Raw genomic sequence first — 14,667 nt, forward strand, 5'->3', positions numbered from 1 at the left:
TTTTATTTATTTATCTGACAGAGAGAAACCACAAGTACACTGAGAGGCAGGCAGAGAGAGAGAGAGAGAAGGAAGCAGGCTCCCCGCTCAGCAGGGAGCCCGATGCGGGACTCGATCCCAGGACCCTGAGATCATGACCTGAGCCGAAGGCAGCGGCTCAACCCACTGAGCCACCCAGGCGCCCCATTTTTTCTTTTCTTGAAGTTTACCTTACCTCTGATGGACCCTCCAGCAGCTTTGGCATGCCTGTGTCACCATCCCCTCCTCTTTGCCTGGCACTACCTCAACTGCCTATTTCTCTGTGGAGTTCCTACAGGGTCTCCAAGAACAAGTGCATTGACATCATTATCTTTGGTCTGTAGAGGCAGTTGCTCTCCTCTGTCACCCCCTCTGCACTGTTAACCCTTCCAGGTAGAGGTGTGTGTCAGAGCCTTTAGCTTATAAATAAACCAGGGTTCTTTGACCTGAAGGCTGTTGGCAGACTTTTCCTGCTTTCACATATGAAAAAAAAAGTGATAAATCAGTTAAGCTTTTAGATAAATGAATCTTAAAAGCAGTTAAACTAAAATAGCTTTAATTAGCTGTTATATATGTTATTAAAAATTTTAAAGGAATAGATTCTAAACCATGTCTCCCAGTTGTTACCTTGATTCAAGTGTTGCTATAACTCATTTTTCACCTTAGTAAGTAACTGCAATCGTGTGATGTGTGCTGGGAAGGGAAGCGGCCATGTGTTTATTGGGAAACCTCACCCATGTTGGAGAATAGTTGGAGGACTGCCTCCTAGTGGAGACTTGAAGGATAAGTAGGAAGGAGCTTCTCAGGTTGGACAAGAGATGTTGAGCCTTCTGGGCAAACTGAATGGCAGGTATAAGATGCTGCAGCATGCAGGAAAGAGCCTGGTGTATCCAGGAAGTAGAGAGTGGTGACTCAGTGCAGCTGGAACACACAGAGCGAGGCAGTGGTTAGCAGTTCGAGCCAGGGACGTCCAGAGTTGCCTAACCCTTGTCTCTTAAGCTTTGTGCTGGCTCACCATCACAGCCCCCACAGGGTCTCTCCGTTCCCAGCAGTAACCTGGGCCTGGGCCTGGCTGTCAGTAAGCAGGCCAGTGAGCATTCCTCGGCTGTGACATTCATGAAAAGAAGGGTGTTAATTGGCCTTTCTGGAGCTCGTGTCTGTGTGTCTCAGCCTACATGGTCCTGGGCCTTTTTCTTTGGCATCACTGCACTAAAGGTCCTCATTACAGAAAGTAATATCAAGAAATGTAATTTCTATAAAATATAGGATATCAAGAATGTAATTTCTATAAAAAATAGGTATTGCTTCACCACCCATTCCCACTCCCCCAACCTGCCATTCAGTTATTCAAATAAAGCCAGGAATTCCTCCTATAGAAATAGATGGTCGCCCAAAACATACTAGAATGGACAAACAGTTCCCTCTGTCAGCTTCCAGCCGTGCGCAAGACTTGAAATTAAAAACTGCCTCTGATGAGAAATTTGGCTCTTTTGGATCTTCGAGATCTCGCTCATACTATAATGAGTTTCATTATGATTTGCCTTACATGTTGGGCTTTTGCCTGAAGTGTTGCTTGAAAGGTTCCACAACTTAAAAAGCAGGGCAGGTGGGTATCCCCAGTGCTTTATGAAGAGATCATTTTGAGCTGTCATCCTGTGTTTTGGTACAAGTCCCAGGCTAAAGTTGGAGTGCCCAGGTCTAGTCTGAAGTCAGGATCACTGAAAAAGTTTCCCCCTTTCCTTGCCAAAAACAACATTGCAGTCACCTCGAAGGAAGCTCATAACCCCTCCATTTGGTAGAAGACATGGCGAGCTGCTTTGTGTTTACGGCAGTTGTCACCCCCACACCACATCTGCCTGTGGTAGGGTGTCGGCAGGTTAAGATCCTTGGCAGCAGAAGAGCATGTTCATGACCCATCTTTCCCTGTAGGCTTACCTCAACCTCTCTTGGAACTGAATGACTCTCCTGTCTACAAAACGGTCTTGGAAAGGATGCAGCGTTTCTTCTCCACCCTCTATGAAAACTGGTAAGGAACCAGTGCTACTTCTCTCTATTCTCTTTTTATTTATTTATTTTTTTAAAAAAAGATTTTATTTATTCATTTGACAGAGACACAGTAAGAGAGGGAACACAGCTGCTTTAGCTGTGTAATGTAGCAATGCGATGGATAGGACTTCTGATGTAGATTCTAGGGTTCAGATAAGATGAAGTAAAAATATGACAGGAAACCAGTGATTCTAATGTCACACTGAAATGAATTGGCTGACTTTCTTGCATTTGCTTTTTTATAATTGTCATGTATGTCTCGGCCCTAGCCATAACTTGACATTTTATGCCTAACTTGTCTGCTTCCGGAGCATAAAAGGCTGAGACCACAGTGTCAGATACTATGAGCAGGGCTGCATTTTCTCAGAGCCCTCACCACTCAAGCTACTTTGAATGGGACTCTGGAGGTCTCTAGCCAGACTTTTTCTTTGCGTCCTGGTTGTAGGATGCAGAGGTAACTGGCCATCCCGTAGCACACCACACCCCAGACATTGTCCTCACTCACCCAGTGCTCCGCTCAGCCAGGCTAACCAAAAGAGACTCTTCGTTTTAACTCCATGTTCCTTACGAAGTAATGAAGGTTACTGTTGATCTTGGCTGCCAACATCTGTCTTTAAAAAGATGGCTAAATTGGTTATCAGGTTTCCTTAAAGGCAGGTGAGGGGTGCATTACTGATTGAGCTGAAGTTACCTCACAAATGAGATAGGCTAGAAATTCCTGGCGTGTTCGGGGCTTGGCAGTGACCAAGGTGGGGTTTGTCACTGGCTGTGATGTTCCCTTGCAGTTTCCACATCCTTGGGAAGGCGGGTCCTTCCATGCAGCAGGACTTTTACACTGTGGAGCACCTGGCTACTCAGCTCCTCAGCTCGGCCTTTGTCAACTTGAACAATATTCCTGACTACCGTCTCAGACCCATGCTTCATATCCTTTCCAAAGTCCCTAGATAAACCCAAGAGGCCGGGAGATTGAAGACAGGAGCCGCTTTCAGGCACTGGAGGAGGCAGAGCTGAGCAGTATGGAATAGATGGAATCATTTATCCGAGTGTGTGATAATCACATTCAGTGGAAGAGAAGATTGGCGTGAATGGCAGGAAAACAGGAAGGCAGACTGGGGGGGGGGCCTTCAAAGTGTTCTTCCTCGGGGTTAATCTTGACAACTCACTCTTTGGAAATAGGAAAGACAAAGGGTTTTTGTTTGTTTTTTTTTTAATCTCTTCTATATCCTGTCAGGTGCTTCCTCTCATACTTCATTCCCATTTGGACTCTCTCTCTCTCTTTTTTTTTTTTTTTTTTTTTTTTTAATGTTTTCGAGAGTATCTTTCTTCCCTGGAGTTAAAGGAGAACTTTAGGTAAAAGAGAGTGTTCCTCTTCTTTTGGGCAAATAAATGCCTGTAAAGTGCAGCCTAGATCCATTCCTCAGTAGCCAGGGCTTTTTGGGAAAGAGTTTGAAGATTTTTGCCCCCCGCCCTTTTTAAAAAGATTTTATTTATAGGAGAGCAGGAGAGAGGAGATAAACTGGAGAGGAGGGGCAGAGTGAGAGGGAGAAGCAGACTCCCTGCTGAGATGCAGGGGTCCTGGGATCATGACCTACCTGAAGGCAGACGTTGAACCAGCTGAGCCACCCGGGTGCCCCAGATTTTTGCCTATTAACACAGAATATCCTAGGCATCTTGTAGGTCTTTTGAGGGTTAACTCTGCCGGTGGGGGTATCCTGCTGCCTGACAGGAGAGGGGTGCCTTAGAGAGGGGCATGTGTTCATGTGCTAAAACTTCTTAACCTGCCGTGCCATGGGTCTTTGTGAAGCCTCTGGTGCTCTTCTGTCCCCCAGAGCACTATGAAGCCCTGGTGTCTCCAATCCTTGGACCTCTTTTCACCTACCTCCACATGGTAAGAGATTGGTCAGAAGGGGGAGCAAAGAGGACCCTTGGGTGGGTTGGCCTGTCCTATGAGTTTTGCAAGTCAGGAGTTCCTGAAAGGGTCCCCTGCTCTTGGCTTTGCTTGCTACAGTGGATTGCGCCCCCTTGTTTTCCCCCTGAATTAGACTGATTCAGTTGCCTACGAAGACCTGCACACTCTAGTTCTGCTCCTGACCTCCTGTTAACTGAGGAGAGGCGATCAGGGGAGTCCCTCCTCTGGGTCTGTTTCCCCAGCTGTGGGATTAAGCAGGAGGACCAGCTGGGTAGAGAACAATGTTCAGAAAGACCTGGGAATTCTACAGTATCGCTGATTCTTTCCAAGCATGGGATACCCTGTTCTTGTCATGGGTGCAGGAGAGGTTCTAGAGACCACGTCTGGTAGTTTAATCTTCTGGGGTTCCCAAGGCTGTCATTGAGATCTCGAATCACTTTCAGTTCATTCTCCTCATGAAGTGGACCATAGATATTATCTGTTCCAACTTTTTCCTCACTCTCAGCATTATTTCCCTTTTGTTTTCCCAGAGGCTTTCCCAGAAATGGCAAGTCATCAACCAGAGGAGCCTACTGTGGTAAGAAGCATCTCTTTTCTTGGTGGGAGCACTGTTCTTCAGGGCTAGAAAGCTGCAGGTTATGGTCGTCCTCAGCCTACATGATAGATGGCTTGTCTGTGACCGTTAGGCATACTCTGTCTTAGGAGGGTGCTGAGACATCCTTACCCACTTTGGATTTTGATCCAGTACCTTTAGCCAACTGGATAGAGTCAAGTAATAATGCCCGCCTCACTGGATCGTTGCTGTCCCGTTGCCAGCATTGGTATGGAGCGGAGACCGAAGGAAGCCAGGAGAAGGAAGCGAGCACAAATGGTCTGGTTAGGGGCACTGTTTTTCTTGTCTTTCCCTCTTTTGTACTCCTGTGGAACTTGGCCCTCTGCTTTTCTGCAGTGGGGAAGATGACACCGCGGATGACAACCCAGAGTCTCAAGAGATGTTAGAGGAACAACTGGTGAGGATGTTAACCCGAGAAGTCATGGACCTAATCAGTAAGTGGCATGTGGGATGTAGGGGTAGTAGAGAAAATTTTTTCTGGGGAAAAGAACTGGTTGCTCATCTAATCCCATTAAGGCATGTTTACAGCATTACTGACAGATGGTTAAGAAATAATGAACTAGATAGAAACCAGGTAGTCCTTAAATCAACTGAAGGACATCCTATGAATTATAAACTGTATTGTATTTGTAAGACTAGAATATGTGGGAATGGTCTAAAATAATAGAAATTTGGATTAATGGCAGGAGTAACTTCCTGGTTTTGTCAAAATGGGAAAATTTTTATAACTTGGACATGAGGTGGCTAATTTTTTTTTTCTTTTTTGGTTATTTCATTTGTTTGAGATTCATAGTAGACCAAGGATGTATCAGTAGACATTCTCTCCTGGTCGCCTACTCAGAAAATTCTGTCATTTTCCTCTAGTTGATTGAAGTTAAAGGGGCACCAGAGCAGTCCAGTCAAACACCACCTCTGTTTCTGCTGGTGAAGGTGGTTTTGTGCCTGGACAGTGCCCCACTTTCCCCCAATTTCATCTGCCCGGAAGACCATTTGGGATTTATTGTCCAGAGGTGCCTCTTGTCTGGTGGCAGAAAGCCCAGTTACCCCACTTTCTTGCTTTAGCGGTGTGCTGTGTTTCAAAGAAAACTGCTGACCATGGTACTGCTCCCCCTACAGATGGAGATGGTAAGTAAGCCTGCTGTGTGGTCCTCCAGAGGTCTGCCCTTAGACTCCAGAATATTGTCCCTTCTGTAGCCAGGTCAGTTCGTGTAGAAATGGTTTCTCCAGTAGTCTGCGCTGGTGGGGGGATGTCCGTCTGGTTCTCTCCACTGGCCCTCTTGCTGTATTCCTCCAACATACTCCCACTGGAGAGCCTTTGCACTTGCTGTTTGCTCTACTAGAATAGCTTTTCTCCCAGCTGTATCCATGGCCTCTCATTCACATGTCACCTCTGAAAGGTCTTCCATGACCAACCTAGAAAAACTAGCCACCCCAGCCAGCCACCCTGTGTCCTTCCTTTGCTCTGTTTTTCTTCATAGCACTCAACACTGTGTTAAGTATTAACATTGTTTTATTTCATGAATTCCCTGTTTCCCTTGTTAGGATGTAAACTCCCATCAGGGAAGGGACTTCGTCCTATTCCTGTTAACATCCCCAGGAACTAAGTCTGTGCCTGCTACAGTGGGGTCTTCAAATACTTCAACCACAAAAGATCCTCAGTGTTTGCAGCTTTTTAAGTAACTGTTGAGAGAATCTCCTGTTTCCCACTATTTTTCACACTGCAGCCAGATGCACCTCCAGACCTGCGATGGGTAGGGGCTTCTGCACCCTCTCAGGCAGCTGGGGGGCTGTCCCAGGACTGCTCATTGACCAGGCAGCCCGGGGTACTCAGCTCTCCCTTACTTGGCGGTCTGCTTTTCTCTGTTCTGAAAGGATGGAGCTTAACATTCTGCTCCCTGCTTACAGATGAAGAGATGATGGCCACAGAGGTTGCCCCCTCCACCATGACGGAGCTTACAGACCTGGGCAAATGTCTAATGAAGCATGAGGTGGGTGGAGGGGACAGGGGAGGGTTTTCTGCTTTCCAGGTATGGCGCCAGCTTCCACTTTTCTCAACCTATGATGCCATCAAAGAATTCTTTGGGTAATGCTGCTTTATATGAGTTAAGTTCCTGGTTCCTAAAGCTCCAGAAAACAGTGGGAGAGGTCAAGGTGTCTTCTGTGCTGGCATGGACAAAGGCTTTCACACACAAGCATACGGGCACGTTGTGGTGTTCGAGCCTAGGCCTGAGCTAGGTCTCCTTACACATGTGTTTTCTCTGTATGGGCTGTTTTGTTTTGTTTTTGACTGCCTGATACACAGAGGAAATAAGCTCGTCTCCAGTAGCTGCTTTTGTCATGTTTCTGTTTACCTATGGAAACTCCAGCTCCTCGTGTAGAGGCCTACTCAGAAAATTGTATTCATTTTCTCATTGGAATCCTTCATCCTTTCCCACTAGGATGTTTGTACGGCGCTCTTAATTACAGCCTTCAATTCCCTTGCCTGGAAGGATACTCTGTCCTGCCAGAGGACCACCACCCAGCTCTGCTGGCCTCTGCTCAAACAAGTATGATTATTTACCCCTTCTCCTTAGCCCTTATGAGAGGCTGGGGTCATGAGGATTGAATCGGTTAGAAGAAGTGGGTTGCTGGGGCTCTCCAAGGGTACCCCTTTGGCCCTGAGCACAGCTGTGTCCCCAGGTGCTGTCAGGGACACTGCTCGCAGATGCCGTCACGTGGCTTTTCACCAGCGTGCTGAAGGGCTTACAGACGCACGGGCAGCACGATGGCTGCATGGCTTCCCTGGTGCACCTGGCCTTCCAGATCTATGAGGCGCTGGTGAGTCAAACAGTACGAAGGTGCACTGCAGCTTCAGCCCTCAGGGCCTGCTCCCAGGCGGTTCGGCCGTCATAAAAGCAGGCAGCTGCCAGCTTGCTGGTCCTGCCCCTGGGCTTGGTGGGGGATGGGAAAGGTGCCAGGGCCCAGCCATTGCCAATGCATGGTTTTCTATATCCACACTCTGCAGCGCCCCCGGTACCTGGAAATAAGGGCTGTGATGGAGCAGATCCCTGACATACAGAAGGATTCTCTGGACCAGTTTGACTGCAAGCTGTTGAACCCCTCTCTGCAGAAAGTGGCTGACAAGCGCCGGAAGGACCAATTCAAACGCCTCATTGCTGGCTGCATCGGGGTAAGTTACATGCCTCCCCTGGTGCTCCCTGCTGGCTCGACCCACACTTGCGGTCTTCTTAGATGATGGGTCTGTGCAGACCAGAGACCAGCTGGAGTCACGATTTTTCTTAAATTTTTTAAATAGATTTTATTTACTTGTCAGAGCACAAGCAGAGGGAAGTGGCAGGGAGAGGGAGAAGAAGGCTCTGTGTTGAGTAGGGAGCACGATGTGTGGGACTGGATCCCAGGATCCTGGGATCATGACCTGAGCCAAAGACAGATGCTTAACCGACTAAGCCACCTAGGCATCCCAGTCATGATCTTGAAAACAACCCACTCCTCAGGGCCCAGCATCAATTCTTTTCATTTGTTTTCCACAGAAACCTTTGGGAGAGCAGTTCCGAAAAGAAGTTCACATTAAGAATCTTCCCTCACTTTTCAAAAAAACAAAGCCAATGCTGGAGACAGAGGTGCTGGACAACGAGGAGGGTGGCCTGGCCACCATCTTTGAACCCTGAATCAAACTTTTGGGCATTCTTCCTTGGCCTTTATTGTCATCTCTTCTTCCCCTTCGTAGCTAATCTCTAGGCCCCTCTCCACTGCCACCTCACCTTACACCACTGTCAGCCTGGAGAGAGATCCAGGTCTGGAGCTGGAGAGAGGGGGCCCAGTGCAAGGCAGAAGTAATGATACCTCAGGTATCAAGAAAGGGAGTTTGTGCTCATGCCATTCCGTCTAGATTTCCCAGCTATCTCCCATTCTACTTGGAGTTTCAACTTTTCCAAGAAAGAAAAGCTTGAGCAGACTGGCCCTACTCCCCAAGCCCTCCCGCCCCCATGTAGCCATACACCTGCGTAGAGCGGTAACTCGGGGTGCTAACCCCCAACACTGCAACTAGCCAGGCTTGCAAAGGGGCTTGGTCTTAATGCTTGCGCCGGAGAATTCCTCCTGGGCTGTTGCAAGTTCCACTGGGCCCCTTTACCGCTGGGTTGGCAGAGGACCTTCCCTGTCTCCCAGGGGCATGTCTGGGTCAGGTGCTGAGTGCCGAACTGAATGTGAGCAGTTCCTGCTCTTTGTTTTGAGCAAAAATCTGGTCACCTGATGGGATCCCCAGTACAGGCTGTCACCAAGCTCTGGACACAGTGTCGAGAGCAGTACCATCAGGGACCAGGGCTGGGCCAGGATCCGGAGTGCTTTCTGACCTTCCCTTAGAGCTCACACATACTCCATGCATAGTCCCTTAGCGTGGTTTCCCCAGCCCCAGGGTCCACTCAGGCATAAGAGCCACAGTACCCTGTCTAGTGTCATGTGATGCCACTGGCATCAGAGGATAATGCAGACCAGCTAGACTCTGTCTGTGACCAGCAGCTAGCAAAGCCACTGGTCTCTTCTCGGACTAGTTGGGTCCAGGTGCCTTCAAAAATCTCATGGTCTTTCAGGTCCCTGGTCACTTCTCTTGTGGACCATTTCCAAAAGAAAAGAACATATGCCTTCCTTATCACAACCTGTATCGTGAGGCTCTGCTCTGTTTTAAAGGTCACTGGATCGCCCTGTAAGCAGCAGGGACATGAATGCAGGACCGTAGCCTTGAGTCACGGCTGGCCATAGCCAACCTTAATCCATACAGAAACCACATAGAATGTTTGCATTCTGGAGGAGGCCTCTCATCCATGCAGCCCACTGACACAAGGGCTTCGGTAAGGACTGAGCAGAACAGCCTGGGCTCAAGCTACAGCTGTGAGCAGGTGGCACCCAGGCAGGGTTGAAGAGAGGTGAACCTAGGCAAAGAGGACTTGGGGGGTCCTGTGGAGCTGTTTCTGTGACAGATGCACCCCATGCCCTCTTCCTGAGTGGTGCTTTGGGCTGCTTCCTGTCACCTCTGAAGTCTGTCTTAGTAGGTTTCCCTCTCAACTTGATGGCTGCCTACTCCTCTCTGGTTGGGGCTATGGAGGGCATAGTTGTATTTATTGTGCTGTAATATTTTTAACATCCTGTGACTTCATGTTAGAAGTTTTCTATTGTTTATAGAACTTTTTTGTAGCAACATTAACTCTAAAGCACATCTGCATGTCAGTAAAGATCTCCGTTTCATACAGAAAGGGCCCCATCTGCCTTTTTCAAACCAGTGACTTCTAGCGTCACTACTCCTGAACATCCTGCTAAGGGAACTGGACAGGAAGAGTGATAACTGATGCACCTCTTCTGTTGAGCTTTCTCAAACAGTATGCCAGTCAGAAAAAGATTTCTATTCCTGACAGACCTACACTAGGCCGGTCTTCCCACTCTCCCAGTGTTCTCTGTGGCTGCTGGGGCGGGACTCTGAAGCACGGCCCAAAGGGAACTGCTGCTGTCCCTTGTGAATTTTTTTTTAACATTTTTAAGTAATTTCTACACCCAACATGGGGCTAAATTTATAATCCTGAGGTCAAGAGTCACCTGCTCTGCCAACTGAGCCAGCCAGGCACCCACCCTTGTGTGACACTTAATAGCAGTGTGACTTGACAGCTGTAGACCTGATGCTTCCTGTGATAATCCAGAAGATGGGTAAAAGTGGCACACAGTATCTTTCTGTGGCTGAGCCCCCAGAAACCACCTCAATTAGGGATTTCTCTTAAGGCTTCAGAGGGATTTGGCCCTGGCCTGCAGTAACACCTGAACCCAGTGTTCCCAAGGGCTAAATAATGCCAAACCTCTTCGGAGTTGAGGGCCCATATTTTGGGGTTAAAACTCAGGTAGTCCTGACAAAAGCAATTTTATTTACATGAAGGCCTTACAAAGGCACAAGGTCACATTCTGTGGCACATTAAACAAAATGTATCAACTGAAAAGGCTAGACTTGTCCCAGAAAACCCAGGACCTCCAGTCACATTGGACTCTGTAGCAGTCCTGTGAGGGCAGGTCAGGACCCCAGATCTTCAGCCTGGCTCGGGAGCAGCCCAGCCTGGCCACACCAAGAAGTCTGGTGGCAGACTCAGTCCATCTGAACTGCGTCCAGTTCATCCAAGAACCGTCGGCACTTCCCCATCAGTACCTTGATGGCTTCACTCACTAGCACCTCCGGTGGCAACACCCCTGTTGACTCGACAGAGACTGGGAAGCAGAGAGAGCCCTGAGCCCAGGTGTGCTGGCACCAGCTCCTGTGCCGCATCACTGCCAGCTTCTAATCTGGACTCTGCCAGGAAACTACACCCCCACCCCGACCCGATACTCACAGATGTAGTGGTCGCGAACCCGAGCAAGTCGGACGAGCTTCTTCAGCTTCTCATTCCGGAACACTTCCCTGCTGAAGGTATCTAGCCGGGGATTGGCAACTCTGGCCACCTTCTTACCTAATGAAAAACTCTGTTCTAAATACACGAGCCCCGAGCTTTTATTTCTGCTACCCTTACAGAAAATCTACTTTAGGTCCTGGACCCGAATGCGTGGCATCCCCAGTGGCCTACCTTGGACCTCCTGCACTTCAATGACCCCAGGTGAGAAGCACCGGCTCAGCTCCTCCGCTGCCTCCCCTTCCACAGGCTCAAGCAGGGTGATGTCGGGCAGGAGCCTATAACTGGCTGTCGCCACAGGTGAAAACTTGGCATGATCTTTGCCTGGAGGGTAGACTGAAATCAGAGCCTGTGGGGAAACTTTCTTCATGTTCGATAAACCCATAACAGAGACCCACTGGCTTTTTGCTGGTCAAGACCGCTCAGCTGAGCACCTTAGTTACACCTCGCTCTACTGTAATCACACTACCCCACCACCCTGGGCAGCCCGCAGGGTTCTTACCAATGCCCTTGACACAGTGCATGAGTAGGTCAATCTCCTGGCCAGGCCGCAGTTGGGCAATGAGAATATCATCATGCACAGGCCTGATAGTGCCCTCTGGGAAGAGGTCAGCCTGATTCCCCAGGGGCACCCATGTCATGTGCCTGGTGTACACTGGAGAAAGCAGCACATCAGAGAAACCTCAGTCCTTAAAACTAGCACCCAGCAAAGGGGGGCCTTCTTGCTCACCCACCACCACTCACCTTTGTGGTTCACATAGAGTTCGTTGGGATCAGAGGAATCTTTAGCGGCATGGGGATTCCGCGTGCACCTGACCTGAAGACGAAACTGCAGAGTATCTATCTCTGTGCCTTCTTCATCTCCTGAACAAAAGAACAGCTGAACATTTGGGTGCCAGATGCTACACTGTATGCATTAATATGCATTTGTCATTTATTCCTCTGGACAAATTACAGAAGGCCATGGGCAAGTGTTCACATAGATCCCAACAACTCATGTACCAAAACGTTAGTAACTTGCTTACAATCTTAAAGTAACCAATCGAGGATCTGAACAGAGGCAGCAGGACTCTAGAATCAACTGTGCAAGAAAACTGTTCCAATTTTGCCACAATTTCATTTTCTCAAACACTGACCTTGGTTCCGATACTCAAAAAGACGGGGATCGGCATGAATAGGAATGAGCCCCAAGCGATGAGCAAGGATCTCATCCTGGACAATGGATGTGTTGTTGTACACGAGGACCTTTTCCACAGCCATGGTTGGCACCTGACCAAGAAAACAGGATCATTCACCTATAGACTCCCCATTTACTCCTATTTCCTGACCTAGGAGGACCACTTCTAGAAGAAAGCTTGATGAAAAGTTTGAGGAATGAGCAGGAGGAATGCTCAGCAAAAACTGCCAAGAAACTAAAAGAAAGGGGCAACTTGAGAATTCTCCAAATAAGGTGACTGCACAGTTTCCTACCCAACTCCACCCTTGCCACTATACACACTGATAAATACCTCAGCTAATAAAATACGTCGAAAAGCATTGGCAATGGCTGCATCAATTCCCACCATGTCGAACTCCAATGAGTTTTCATCCAGGTGCACCACATCCACACGGAAGTTCTGCAGGGACAGAAAATGCAATAAATGAAGCTTACTCTCTATGGAGTCAATACCCTCCCACTGGATATTGCCCCTAATGTTCTCTCACCCAAGAACTTCCTTTTGGCCAGATGACCCTCATAGATGTTCCTTTCTCCCCCGATCCTTTAGGAGTTTCTTGAAAAGTTTCCCTGTTTTTAATTCTCTATTCATTTAAAATCACCTGCAATATGGCCTCCCACTAGACCATCCAGAGAAGACCATCCAGAGAAACTATTCTACGAGAGAACGGGCCTCCACACCCCTTAATCTAGTTGACACTATTCAATTCTTATCTTACTAGACTCGACTCCTGCATTCAGCATTGATAGAATCCCTCCATTTTCTTTATTTTTTATTTTCTTAAAGATTTTATTTATTTGTCAGACAGAGAGAGAGAGTGCGCAAGCAGAGGGAGAAGCAGGTTCTGCCAAGCAAGGAGCCCGATGTGGGACTTGATCCCAGAACGCTGGAATCCTGACCCGAACCAAAGGCAGTGGCTTAACCAACTGAGCCACCGAGGCATCCCACAATCCCTCCATTTTCAAACTCTGCCTTGGCTTCTGAGCACCAATCTTCTGGTTTTCTTTCTCCTAAATCCTCCTAAATTCACGATCTTTTACCGACTCTATAAACAACACTATCTTCCAGGTTTTTTTCTCTCTCCAAAGCAACCTCAATCACATTCATGGTTTTAACAATCATGTACTGAAAACTTCCAAATTTATCTCACTTCTGATCGCCTTTCAAACACATGTTCTACTAGCCTGCTAAATTTCTCCACATACAGGAAACAATGTAGTATCATTCCCCTTCCCCAAACCTATTTTTCATCAGTAAATGGTACCACCGTTCATTAAAGCAGTTCCTCAAGCTGGGTCATTTTACATTCCCTCCTCACAGCCAACATCAAAGCAATCACCAAATTTACCTTCTATCTTCCCTTTGCTCTATTTTTCTGATTATAATCTTAGTTAATGCCTTCAACCTCCACTCCTCTATGCAATCCTGTCACAAATCTGACTGCCCTATTTCATCTTTGATTCATTCTCTCCCATCCGTTGTGGCTGCAAATCAGATCATATCTGCTTCAGAGCTTTTCAAAAGCTCCCTATCCCCTACAGTGTCTAATAGGCACTTCGATCTTGCCCACCACTCATGCTAGCACTTTATATTCGAACAATAATAACCTGCTTGGCCACTCCCAGAACACAGCTCGGTCTTAGATCCCCCTCACCTTTCCCTGTTGTCAGATTTTACTCATCGTTCAGGGCTCAGTTCAGATGTCATCTCCTTCAGGAAGTACATCTTCCATACCGCTGACCCGCTTTCCATTCTAGATTAAGTGCCTCTGTGGGATCACCCCATCCCTTACTGTCCTTATCGCTACCAACCACAATTACCACATTATACTGAAATCATTTATGCGCGCTCTTCAACAAGATTAACCGCTTGTTCGTCGAACAGAGCACAAACCGTGTACACGGAGCTCCTAACCCGTTGCTCAGTAAACGACTTATGCACCGAGCGAATCCCAAGGGCTGCTTCCAAGACAAAGGCTGCCCAAATCACAAGGTCCGTTCCAAATACCCTCTCCAGCCCCGCCCACCTACCTTCTCGAAGCGGTTTTGGTCCCAGGCATCATCATAGCCCGAATAGTTACCGGGGAAGTCGGTGGTATGAACCTAGAGCAAAAAGAGACGAGTCTGCGACGGGGCAGGTAGGGCAAGCCCGCCCCAACTCATCCCTGTTCCACTCTCTTTTCTCTTCCCAAGCTCAAGGCCATAGGCTTACATTGCGAACCCCGAACTCCCCCAGAACCACGCGGGTCCGCATTTCTTGCACCGCCTGGGCGGCCGCCATCTTCACCCCCTCCACGTGATTAGGGCAGCAAACTGGCGCGTGCGTCCCAGCCGTCCTTCTCCGTCTCCGTGGTAACGCACCGCCTCCCGGATTCTTAAACATCGCGAGATTCTGTCCAGCCTGTGTCCACGTCCCCAGTTCCGGAAGTCAGGTTTAGCCAAACAT

At 48.2% G+C, this 14,667-nt stretch overlaps 2 protein-coding genes across 4 annotated transcripts in view; one reads left to right on the top strand and one right to left on the bottom strand.

Annotated features, from left to right (window-relative positions):
* The window catches only part of XPO5 (exportin 5), a 47,213-nt gene extending 36,832 nt beyond the window's left edge, over positions 1 to 10,381 (top strand). For both annotated transcript variants that reach the window (XM_059400374.1, XM_059400375.1), the window contains 11 exons: positions 1,948 to 2,044; positions 2,850 to 2,986; positions 3,855 to 3,952; positions 4,504 to 4,550; positions 4,923 to 5,020; positions 5,649 to 5,711; positions 6,492 to 6,574; positions 7,025 to 7,132; positions 7,266 to 7,403; positions 7,591 to 7,755; positions 8,117 to 10,381. In XM_059400374.1, coding sequence (XP_059256357.1) covers positions 1,948 to 2,044; positions 2,850 to 2,986; positions 3,855 to 3,952; positions 4,504 to 4,550; positions 4,923 to 5,020; positions 5,649 to 5,711; positions 6,492 to 6,574; positions 7,025 to 7,132; positions 7,266 to 7,403; positions 7,591 to 7,755; positions 8,117 to 8,254 — 1,172 coding nt within the window. In that variant the 3' untranslated portion in view covers positions 8,255 to 10,381. The remainder of the gene's footprint in view (positions 1 to 1,947; positions 2,045 to 2,849; positions 2,987 to 3,854; positions 3,953 to 4,503; positions 4,551 to 4,922; positions 5,021 to 5,648; positions 5,712 to 6,491; positions 6,575 to 7,024; positions 7,133 to 7,265; positions 7,404 to 7,590; positions 7,756 to 8,116) is intronic.
* Positions 10,382 to 10,472: 91 nt separating this feature from the next.
* On the bottom strand, positions 10,473 to 14,583 carry POLR1C (RNA polymerase I and III subunit C). 2 transcript variants are annotated; one of them, XM_059400380.1, is made up of 9 exons: positions 14,434 to 14,581; positions 14,253 to 14,324; positions 12,514 to 12,621; positions 12,142 to 12,274; positions 11,750 to 11,869; positions 11,508 to 11,660; positions 11,180 to 11,329; positions 10,949 to 11,065; positions 10,473 to 10,826 (listed from the first exon to the last, which is right to left on the bottom strand). In XM_059400380.1, the coding sequence occupies exons 1-9, from the start codon at positions 14,500 to 14,502 to the stop codon at positions 10,708 to 10,710; spliced, it is 1,041 nt and encodes a 346-aa protein (XP_059256363.1). In that variant the 5' UTR covers positions 14,503 to 14,581; the 3' UTR covers positions 10,473 to 10,707. The 2 variants fall into 2 exon arrangements, with proteins under 2 accessions (XP_059256363.1, XP_059256364.1); XM_059400381.1 differs by lacking the exon at positions 11,508 to 11,660 and having other exon boundaries at positions 14,434 to 14,583.
* Positions 14,584 to 14,667: the final 84 nt, after the last annotated feature.

The sequence above is a fragment of the Mustela nigripes genome, chromosome 5 (genome assembly GCF_022355385.1).
Source record: "Mustela nigripes isolate SB6536 chromosome 5, MUSNIG.SB6536, whole genome shotgun sequence".
Lineage (NCBI taxonomy): Eukaryota > Metazoa > Chordata > Mammalia > Carnivora > Mustelidae > Mustela > Mustela nigripes.

Excerpts from the sequence above, each read along its gene's own strand:
- POLR1C (XM_059400380.1), bottom strand. The coding sequence starts at position 14,502 with ATGGCGGCCGCCCAGGCGGTGCAAGAAATGCGGACCCGCGTGGTTCTG. Across the intron at positions 11,870-12,141 it reads TTTTGAGTATCGGAACCAAG|GAGATGAAGAAGGCACAGAG; the intron begins GTCAGTGTTTGA and ends TCTTTTGTTCAG. Across the intron at positions 10,827-10,948 it reads GGTTCGCGACCACTACATCT|TCTCTGTCGAGTCAACAGGG; the intron begins GTGAGTATCGGG and ends TCTGCTTCCCAG.